The 11985-nt window shown below is 41.0% G+C and overlaps 1 protein-coding gene across 1 annotated transcript in view; it reads left to right on the forward strand.

Moving 5' to 3' along the window:
- The window catches only part of LOC124803246 (KH domain-containing, RNA-binding, signal transduction-associated protein 3-like), a 525142-nt gene extending 513610 nt beyond the window's left edge, over positions 1–11532 (forward strand). The window contains exons 7-8 of the mRNA XM_047264428.1: positions 6780–6855; positions 8624–11532. Coding sequence (XP_047120384.1) covers positions 6780–6855; positions 8624–8912 — 365 coding nt within the window. The 3' untranslated portion in view covers positions 8913–11532. The remainder of the gene's footprint in view (positions 1–6779; positions 6856–8623) is intronic.
- Positions 11533–11985: the final 453 nt, after the last annotated feature.

The following is an 11985-nucleotide window of genomic DNA, read 5'->3' on the forward strand; positions in this document are numbered from 1 at the left end:
CATTGAGTTGATGGATTTTGACGAAGCATTTCGCTGTATAAGAACACAGTGCGAGATAGTAAAACCCTTAACACGTCACAAAAAAATGTTTTCTTAGCAATGCAAATAGTCACGTTGGTGTTTTGTCATAGATGTACGTTGCATATTGCCTAGCACTAAATAGCAGCGAGCGGTCGTTATTTTGCGTCTTTGACCGCACACTGTATTTACGTGGTAGATCTGAAGAAATGTATGTTAATCTGTATTGCCGACGTGTTCAGGTAGCATCTCGCATTGACAGCTCTAGCTATCCCAAAGTGGACGACTCTACGAGCAGCCTGACACGTTGACAAGCATCAGCAACATGTGCTGTGTCGTATGTAATTTCACAAATGGCGCCGTCTGTCGGCCAGTACCGGATGCATGTTGCTGTATCCAAAACTTTTATTCAGCCATAGTGGCACCAAAAGCTGCGCGAGATACTGGAACGACGGCCTTTTGATGCTGCGTGTGGTTGCGGCAGGCGTCCTGCTCAATAGTCTCGTTACTATGGCCCGGCGTGACCACGTGGCAGTGCCTCACGCGCTGACGGGTGACCGTGCTTGCGCGACTATCGATCTGACGGCCGGCGTGTAGCGCGGCGCGCAACTTCATGTATATTCATCACGCCGGGAATAGGAGCCGCCGCGGCCGCGGCTACCACGAATGGCAGTTGACAGCCGCACCACGGCAGATTGCTGGACTTGCGCTGTTTCTAAGCGTACAGTTACTTGGCCGGCGTGGCACAGTCGCCCGACTTGAAATCTGAAATAAAACTTGATCCCGAAAACATCGGATTGGAACACTGAGGCTTTAGTTACACACAACACTTACAGTTTGCCAGTATACACTTCTGTCAAAGAGCGAAGAATACATTAATCAAAACTTACATATTCTAGACTAAATCAAATCCTTAAAGAAACTCGTTTTAAGTATGATGCTTCTTTTTGTCCCCGTAGTCTTTCACGGTGGCAGGCGTCCCACAAACAAACCAACCAACCAACCACCCAACACCCAGACCGCCCTGGCTTTTCTGCAGCGTGCGTGTAGCTAGTCTTTCTGTTCTTTGTTCAGCTATCCATGAAGCGTTTCGTTTGCTGCAGCCTCTGCCCGGTATTATCCGGAGTAACATCTCGATTTACTTCTTCTAGCAGGTGCGAGGCCCAAAAAATACGCTAATATTCACAAGTTACGACGTTGTAATCCCTAGTACTGGCGCCGTGTACCTATTCAGCGTTTGGAATCCACAAATCAAGGTGTCCATTGAGGTATTTTTTCTGCTGTGCCCCACGCAGTGCCTCGTTTTCATTGTGAAATCCATGGAGGATTTATTCATAATAATGGGAGTCTTGTACTGCTGTTCTAGTGACGTGTGGATTCGCGTTATTACGAAATATTGTGTATATAGTCAGAGATAGATCGGGTACCTAATGTTTTTGTGCAAATAATCTAGCAGATGCCATAATTCGCACGAACGCAAAGTTTTAAGAACGGCTTTTAAAATAGCCCCAGCGCACCAGCAGTGGCCATTCTGAGTTCGTGCATCAAAGGTCAGTCGCTGCATATATCAAGGCCAAATTATCATGTGTGTAATATGCAGAGGAATGCAGTCTACCGTGGGATGTATGTATTACTACTCATTCCTTCACTACGAACAAAAAGAGTGAATTAGTGACGTGGATAGCAGAGAGAGATGTAAAACGCAGTCAGTGCAATGTGTTCCAATGAGACTTCATTTAGTTTCTATAGGTCCAACTTATGGATTATTTCACTTTTCTCTGAAGGATGATGACATTGCAGTTACCTCTTTCAAGAACACAGGTTTAAATCCCCACTAGTACTTGTAGTTCGCCGTTTTTGGAACCTGCTGACGCATATCGATGCTGTAGTATGAGTGCTTAAGTGTGTCACTGACGTAACAGTAATTTTGTGAGCAAACGCTTTGCGGTTTGTTTAGGTGCAAACACACTTGATTATACGCCCTGATTTTGTGTCAAATATTCACTGTTAAAGAAATGTCTTCATTGATCAGAGTCCATCTTTCGCAAGGATATGTTAGACACGAGAGAAACACGTCTTCTTCTTCGGATCCGAGATTACCCCGACCCCAAGTCGAAAAGGATGTATTCAAACATAGTTTGTGATAGACAAAAATATTGGCACCAAAGTTTGTTACCAGTACGATACTATTTATTAGCATGCATTTTATTACTATTTTAAATTTGTTAGTCGTTTTACTCTGAATTGCAGTCTTGTTAGTTGAATGACATACAGTAGTAAAGTTAAATTTCTTTGATTGCATGTATGAAATTCATTTCAAAGCATAGGCATAAAGTTTGTTTGTACAGTATTTGTTTTCCTACACATCTTACTTCTCTTTCATTATAAAACTACGCTCATCACGAAAGAAGGCTGATGCTGGGAATTTGACTTTTCGGAGGTCTGCGACCAGGAAGTTGGCAGACGGGTGTTTTGAATGTTGCAGCGCATGAAACATTCCGTAGATATTTTGTCATTTATACGTATTAGCTGCTGAATATTTTTACGAGCATGTCTTTCCCAGCAGTTCTTATCCTTGCCTTTCTCTTTCTTGCATGATAAGTCTTTCCTTCATTTATTCTTTCCTTTTAGAAAGTACGGCAGGTGCTCCTAGTCTTCAGTTCCGTTGTGTCCTGTGCGACGGGATTCGTTACATCTGCGAAGAAATCGCATGCAACTGCGAAATAATCACAGGCAGTTTCCCACAATGCCCCGGATAAGAAAATTATTTTTGAATGGAAGTGGGTGGTCACATCATAGAATCTTACTGTTCTTCTTTGGCCTTAAAGTAACAGTACGTGAAGAAATATGGGAGGCAAGGCACCAAGGGTGCCTGCAAAGAAGGTAGATAGCACCTGCGGGTGGTGCAGACCTAGTTCACTGCTAACTCCCAATGTCTCCAAACATAGGCCGCTATCGCATTCATGCTGACATAACCGTCACTTCACTTCCTATCAAAACACACTGCGGCCTACAACGTACCTTCAGTATCACCATTTATGATCTCAAAATCTCACCTGACACGTTTGTCCTACCCTGTATAGCTTCCAGCTTCTTTATCCTCCCTGTGAATCAAGGCTTGCTTACTTCATTCTGATTATGTACCAACAATAAAAACAGCCGAACCGTCCAGAGTCAGCTCCAGCTTTCACGACGCCTTGTGACCAGCCCAGTAGTACAAACCCTAGTGGCGCAACACACATGTTCAGTACCCTGACATGTCGTCTTTTGTGAGGGGCAGGCTACGAAGATCCACCAATGTAATGAACATCGTTTGGCGCCGTCGTAATTACAGTACTACCGTCAGTCACAAGAACGCCACGAATAACGTGGTGGCGACTACTGTAGTCTTCATATTACTATCTCGTATTCGTCAAACCTGTTTAACTCATAATTTAATCGAATTAAAAAACACACTGTGTTTAAATAAAGTAAAATATCTGATGCAGATGACGAGCATCGTAACTGTTGCCATTCTCTTCCCACATGGAGACAGCATGGGGTTATGAAAGTGATGATAATGAAGGAAAGCACCATACCGATAGTCGTAACGTTTGATAGTGACAGATACACCACTGTAGAAAATTTGTAGACGATTTGCTTGCAAATAAAACTGTGGTGAATCAAGTCATCCAGAGGTGTGACAGGTCAAGACTGTTCTGCGCAGGCACTCGAAGCCTGACGTTCACCTTTTGTGGGGAATTTCTCTCCAAATTAGGTTTCTCATTTCTGATCCGACTGGTTGTTCTTATTCGTGAGGAAATTTCATTTCATTGGCAAGCAGTGAAATTTTTGTTTTAGGTGAAGAAGCTGTGTTAGAACGCTCATAGACAGCATTTCCGTTTCTAAAGCAACTCCACAGTTACGTAGGTACGAAGCTGCATTTTCCGTAACCGAAATAGACATCACATTTGTTTTTCCGTTTGATCGAACGCAATTTCTGGTTTCGCAAAAAGACATACGGAAACTGTAAACAGTGATTTCGGTTTCCATTGTGGATGGTGTGGATACGCGTGATACCACAGTTTCAGAAACCGACAGAGTAGACTACAGAGCTGGCGAGGGGGCCAGCTGCACAGTAATTAAGCATAGACTTCGCACTTTGGTTTGGCAATACCATTTGCACACTTCTACAACATTTATTCGCATGCCAATCCACCCGTCTGTTTTTCTCAAAATTATAATGTAGTGTACACTTTTTGAAACTTCGTCGTTTCGTTCGCGCACATGACGTGTTTATTTTGTCACGATACTTAACAAAATTCCGTAGATAAGACAAGTTTTCTCAGAATTAACTTGCTAACCGTGACGTCCAGTTCTGTGCAACACAAGCTGTGAATTTTTGTGAGGTTGGTGTTCCTTTGTATTATTCATAATACTCCAGAAATATCTGTCTAATAGCATAACAGATTTAACCATATCCTCCATGGGTTACTTATTGTGTGCACTATGCTACTAGATACTGGAATTACACTCACACTCCGCTCATCGTCTTGTCCCTCCTGTTATAATACGCACACCATCAACTTACTCAACTTTTGCAATACATATTTGTTGTAGAATAATGGTCGGTCACGCGCATGGTTGTCTGTCCGTACATTTCATGTCTGTCTAATTTGTACTGGTTTCACCTATCACATTTTCCCATGTTGGCAACTACGTTCCATCCAATACTGGCATTATTTGTTTGGAAAATTAAATTGCAATCTCTGCTTACCATTACTGGCACACAATCGCATACGCTCTACATGATTCGTCGTTTCACTGGGTCTTTCAGAATGCGAAACGGCTGGCTGTGAAGTTCCACACGTTAACAGTCATCAGTTTCTGTCTTCAGTACAGACTTTTTATGGCATCAGGCTCTGTGTGCATCACTATGGTCTTAAAAATTTTTGAAATTTAGATAACGTGTGAATTGAATTTACTTTCTTGTAACCGCATTGTGGGCTCTGCGTCCCTCTAATAAGGAAGTCGTAAATTGGTTTCTCCATCTTGGAGACAGTTCGTCTACTGGACAAAACTATGTGGCGTCATTCACCTGCTCCTTAACAACTTCCTGTAATACATGCATTCTTACAACTCGCATCACCTCGTGGTTTTGCTCCTTTCCCAAGCGACACTGCTAGAAGTTTGTTATAGTAGTAGTGGTAGTATTTTTGCCTTCATATCACCACAGTGGATTCAATGATAGTGTAACAGTCAAGGACGCAGTCTTTTACGTAAGGAATGTCTTCGCGTGATAGTGTTGCTGCGAATTCCAGCGCTGTGTTTCTGCGACCTGGCTGAGTTTCGATCCACAGCTTGGGCGGTAGTGGTGTTCTAATAATTATCCACTTACTAAAACTGTCATCATGATTACTACTTTCATTATGTGAAAATTGTTCCTGAATTCCGTCATGGAGAGGATCAGGGGCTGATGAAAGTAGATTTCGATCCCAAAACTGTGTTTTAGATCTCCCTGTGTACCCAAGAGGGAATAATTTTGACAGATAGGATTTAGTTTACACCCATTCATTTGTATCAAGTTCCATAAACTCAATAAAAAAAGTACTGTTATCGCAGGATTGGGGACGTTGTGGAATGGCATATCGGTTTACTAGGCTCTGAAAAGCACAGGTTCGAGTTAAAGACCAGTTAGCCGCCAAATAGTTCGTACAGCAGGATACTATGTCACCGAATTTCAGACAAGGGAAGCGATTTTCACGCAGTTAATAATAGCTACACTGAAGGCGATTAGATACAATAAATTATTGTTTCCCCACATTATTCCACATGTCGATATTATGGGAAAAACAGTGTACTTAGTGTTCTTTTACACACTGCAAAAGACTGAAAACAATTTCTTCAAGAATCAGTGAGATCAGTAGTCACTTGATGTATACGAGGTTCATTAACTTCCAGGACACCGATACAAGTTTTCGAAAAGTGATAGGGAAATGAAATTTCATCCTATGTGTTTAATACGTGTAACTGTTCCCCTAAGAGGTTTTCAGGGCATTATGCTCATTGTAATGGAGGGATTTTCTTTTATGTCGGCAGGTGAAACTTTTCAAAGAATGAGCGTAGCGACACGAAGCTTGTCAAGATTTGCTTTGAAATTTTATTTTTGTAGAAAGCAAATAGAAATATTATAAGTATGGACCCTAAGAACGCCGCCGTAACACTTACCATGTAAATTACGGGCAACGGGGTAGGTCCTCCGCTTTACTGGCACGCTTGGCCGTGGTATTTTGGACATTCCCCGCCGCCTTTTTAATAAAAGATTTTTGGGAAGACTTGCACAACTTTCACACTTAGCTGCGGAGCATACACGGTATTGAAACTGTGTGACGAAGCACCTGGTCATCATATTCGCGCGTTGTTATATACTGTTAGTGGAATACCTCGATAGAAATATTGTCAATGTGCGGAGCCAGCGCGTATCTGTCGATACTTCGAGACCATCAGCGGAATGGCGGTGGAAAATAGGCTGTGGTAGGGCCTCTCGAATACGAAGGCGTATAACAGTGGTTTATTACTTCTCTACATCGTCCTCGCTAATCGACGTTGTTTTAATGTTATCTGCGTCTAGACTTACTCCTCTTGTAATTTACCTTTTTTTAATTATATTTGCATGTGGCACATTTGTCACAACTAGTAAATCAGTGTCGCAATCTAGTCATCATACAAAGTGTTACTAATTGACGCCGATTTCCTTACTTTTCATTTTATTTTCTGCTTAGGCACATCTATGCCAGAGGCGGGTACCATCTCTTCATCAGCAAACGACGGTGCCCCCAGGCCACGGAGGCAGGCTGCGTTGGTTAAGCTTCTTCCTGTGTTTATTTCAGAAAGTTAAATGCTCTTAAAAATACAATATTGGTGCCATACACGATTAAGGCACTAAATGCAGCCGTTTCTTTTCCTGGACCTATGTTAAGCAGGGCGCTGCCCGCATTTACAACAATGGTAATTTACTGACTCCAGACGTAACCCGAGGAAGAACTGTGATCCACGGCTGATAGTGCTAAAATAAAACCTCTACGGCGGACAACGCAGCATGAGAAGTATGAAGCTAAGATTTGCGCTCGTCACCTTCTGATTCGACAGTTCTCCTTACAGTATAATTTCAGCGACTTACTAAAAAAATACTGATACTTAGTACGTGCCCATTTGTTTTCCGCCACGACAATCAGTGTGCAGCTTATATCTTCCGCCAACAGTCGTTATCTACGGCCTGAAAATAAAGATACTAACGGATGTAATAGCTGACAGCGACAGCGTCAGAAAACGTTCCTGTCAAAATCATTTCATCTTGGATGAGCTTGGAAGTACTCTTCAACACAATGTCACTGAACAAAATATATAAAGTCCACCCTTAAAAGAGCGTATTGGTCGCTTTGGAGCACTGCAGATGGTGTCGAACTGTCACTAGACGGTGATGTGACCCTCCGCCGTGGAGACGTGACTGAATGTCAGAAAGAAGCCATTGTATTTGCATGTGGGCCTGACCACTCTGTGAATGAAGTTCCACATATCGTCACATTAGCGCTGATTGCCCAAAGTTCTGTAAGGAATGGCTACCACTTGCAGCCGTGTAACGTAGAATAAGAACGGGGATGCAAAAATATCCAAACCGGCAGAAACGAGAAACAGGTTTCACGTTTTGTCAATGTCAATAGATTTCAAGTCCGACAGGAATTGATGCTGTCAGTGAATGTAGGTCCAACGTAACCAGTTTCCGAGCTAGCATTCCGAACGGAACTGCGTGCAGTGGAATTGGAGTCGGGTACCTCGCAAAAGGCCCTTTCTCGTAGCGGCACATAATTCTGTACTACTTCAGGGGGCCAAACAACACAGAAACTGGACAGTAAGTGACTGGAGGCATGTAGTGTGGTCTGCCAAGTCGTGATTTCGCGTTGTATTAAATGATGCAAAGCTACGATTGCACCGACGACCCACTGAGGCATTTAATCCCTAGGGTGTGGAGTGTGTATTTCAGGGCAGAGGCGATTCGTTAATGTCTTAGGGAGTTTTTCGTACCATGACTTGGACCACCATCAGTCTTCAACATAAACCATTTATATCAAGTATTGAACTTTCTTTTGAATATTCATGATCAGTTTTCTGTGGACAGTTCCGTTTTCCAGGATGACATCAGCCATGATCTTCCTGGTTTGATGTATATTCAGGCATCGTAACACATCTCCACTGGCCCACTAAATAACCCGGCATTAATCCCTTAGAAAATGGGTGGGACTGTCGAGCAGTGGGTGAAACGTAGGTATCAATAGCGCCGCAATTTGGTCGCTGTGTGGGATGTAATCGACAATGGGTGCATCAGCTGTGTGTGTGTCATACGTGTACAACCTTGTGGACTATCTCCCTTTCTATATTGAGTCCATTAAAATGGCTAGAGACAGTGTGTCAGTGTATTAGTCTGATGTCTCCCTGGGGTGACTTTTTACCAGTGTGTTTATTTGAGGCATCGGGAAGTCGTTCCCGTTTCTAGTGCCCTCCATTTCTCGAGTTCCAAGATAGGCTCCGCACCCGGTTCCTTCGTCTCCTTGCCACCTCTTGTTCGCAGACGACTCCGCCAGCCGCTGGAAGGCCTTCAAGAGCAGCACTGTGGCCGGGGTGAGCACGGACCGGCCGCGCTACCGCCCCACTCCGTATGCGCGCCCAGCCAAGTAATGAGCGCGACGGCAGCGGCGGCTGCTGCGGCGGCGGCAGCGGCGGCGGCGGCCCGCCCCCACCATCACCACCACCATCACCACCACCACCAGCATGTCCACCAGCAGCAGCAACAGCAGCTGCTGCACCTGCACCACCACAGCCACCACCTGCAGCAGCGGCAGCGGCACCCGACCCAGTAGCAGAGGCCGGCGCTGCCAGTGAGTGCCGCAGCATTGCCTAACCAGTATAGCCTAGCGCGGGCCGCCTACTGACTCCATAACCAAAACACGGATACTGTACCAATTACAGACGCTCGCTCTCACCCGAGAAGATAGAAAAGTGGAGCGAAGCTTGGTGTCAATTCGAGTTTAAGAAAAAACATTAATCTAGTCCTATTCTTTGGACAAGAAGAATAGGGATGTCTACACCATGTACAGTAATTTGGTGTTAATCGTTAAAACAGGTTAACGACAGATGTATTTAGTCTATCCTTTGCATTAGTATCGATTGGTTCGACATTCATTCATTTATTTAGTTGAACGTGAAGAGTCGCATAAATGTTTTTCCATTGTATATGTGCTTCACATTTTGACTATCTCTCGTGTTCTGACATAAAATTCTGTTTGAACCAGGACATTAACATACAATTGATTTTCCTTAAATTAATTAGTAGCTCTGTTCTTGCAAAATGGTGTGTAATATTTCATTCATTTGTCTCCCATATTAACATTATTCATGTTGGTAATACCAAAATTCAGAATATTATTTCACACACCATAGTGCGAGAGGAAAAGCTAAAATTTTATTTGAGCTGTAAATTTTGTATGTTAATGAAGTGTGCAGTTACATGTCAGAATATGGGCAATAGACTCAAATAAAACATTTATGTGACAGGTTGTACTGGGATAGATTATTCCACTAGTACACTACACGGAGTTGTTTCACGATAGAGAATGTGGCTCAGCATAAATTTTAGTACACTTCTGTCTCACCCTAGCTACTCCGTCCTCCTGTATTCGACAAGGCTGGATCAGAATTAAAAACGTGACACATCTCTTTATAATCATTTTGAACTAAAATTTTGCAAATTTTAGTTTTACGTTTTTTGTTTTCTAATTGTACTGGGCTAAAACACTTATAGCTCCTAGTGTAGATGGTGTATGGTACTGCATGAAATATGTAGATGTTTATAAATGTGTTCAATGTGCAACACTTGACTGTAATTGTTTTGTGAGCATCGGCAGTGGGAATTAGTTTTGTCGAAGCACATATACAATTCACAGTACTGAATATTAGAAGTAAACATAGTATTCTTGTCACATTTACTGTAACATGTGTTAGTTGAAGTCAACCAGTATTTAGTAATTTTCTTCATATTATGATAGACCTAAAATACTACTAGTATTTTATGGTAGTGCTGTAATCTTTTCGTTTCTAAATCAGACATCATGTAAAAGCCAATGTAAATCCTATACTTTTGTGGACAGCGTTTACTTTCAGATTTGGTTTCACATGCTTCACACAACTACAGAACTTACATACAATTATATGTATATATCGCATTTTTGTGGCCAGTGGTGTGTACTAAGAATTTGGAATGGAAACTATTGTGGGATTTTATGTGTGTTCTTGAAAGAATCTGGTTGAAATACCATTGGATACAGGGTTACTTCACAGCAGTTGTTTGAAAGTAGCATTCAATGGGATGACAATCAGAACACGTGTGGCACTAAATGTTTGCCATGGTACCTATATTTTGGTTTGTGGCTGATGGTGTCTTGACTGAATTGGTATTACTAAAGTGGTCCAATCTATATTAACCCACTCTTGGGCTTTATTCTTACGAATAATCTGTTGATATCAAAATGTGTAGATTTAGCTACTTCACATCTCACTATTTAAATTTTCTGAGAAGCCCGTTGTCTAGGAAACATTGTTCAAATGAAATATATATAAATATATTTTCATGTGTACTGATTTTATTGGAGAATTAAATACATTTGTGAATGATTTTTATTTAAAGTAGGCCTAAATCGCACAGTATGTAGCTCAGGTTGCTGCAATATATTTTTACAAGCAGATCATCTGAAATACCTATCCAGTAATTCAATAATTTAGAATTTGTGCAAATGACTTGAAAACTGTATCTAAAACAAACATTGTAAATATAACCCCAAATGTTTTGAGGCTGTCAATATTGATGACTAAAAAGGGGCAGGAAAGAATTTTTAATCACTAAAGTAGATATCTGCGTAGACGGAAAGCCTTTACCTAAAGGGCAGTGAATAAATTGTTATGACTGGTGTCCTTATTACTTTATTGTCCATACGACAAAGCAGCCTAAGTCTTGAATTTTTGTGTGTGATGCAAAATACTGTAGTGTATTCTCCTTAGCTTCTGAAATGTTTTAGATATTTTAAATCTCAGAAATCATACTGTAATTAAAGATAATTAGTGTCTGATAAGTAAAAAGGCTGAGTCATCTATGGTCATGTTTGCAGGATAATGGAACATGTGGTATGTTTAGAGCCAAGTGGTGTTCTTGGACAAGAACTTTTTAATAGCCTTTAAAAGTTAGTGGTGTGTAGTACATTATAAAAGAAGCATTTAAAATGTTCTAATTTAGTTTTATTTTTCTTTCAATAATCTTAAATTAATTTCTTTAAAGTAATGTTGTTAGTAGTTTTGTGAAATGTTTAAAAAGGATGTTACACGTAGCATTAAAATATAAACTTGTAAAAGAAACACAAAAATATTACATGAGCAGTTTTCATTAGATGTAAAAGTTATGGTTAAAATTGTATGTTTTTTCAATGAAGATTTTGAAATCTTCCATAATTAAAATTTATGAAATCTGCTTCTGTCTTTTCTTAAAACACAAACATTTATTTAAAAGCGACAATAACTGATGTCAGGTGCTCATAAGGAGTGCAGAACACTGCGTTTTTACACACACAAAATTTCAGAATTCATTTATTTCAGTGTATGCAGTAAGGTATCCAGTGTCCTTTTAGAAATCGTCTATAGCTTCTTGTTTGTTGCGTTCTTCATGTCTAATTTGAGATCTAATATGCTCTTAAGTGCAATTTTAGAGAAACCTCAAGCAAATTCCAAGTAAAAAGTATAACTCAGTAACTATAAATTCACAAGTTGAAAATTCGAAAAATAAATCATAAATCAAACGACATGTCTGAGTAACAATGGAGCATCACCTCTGGAGAAATTTGCAAAACAGGTAAATAATTTATTTAAATATATAATTTAAAAATATAG

The sequence above is a fragment of the Schistocerca piceifrons genome, chromosome 6, assembly GCF_021461385.2.
Source record: "Schistocerca piceifrons isolate TAMUIC-IGC-003096 chromosome 6, iqSchPice1.1, whole genome shotgun sequence".
Lineage (NCBI taxonomy): Eukaryota > Metazoa > Arthropoda > Insecta > Orthoptera > Acrididae > Schistocerca > Schistocerca piceifrons.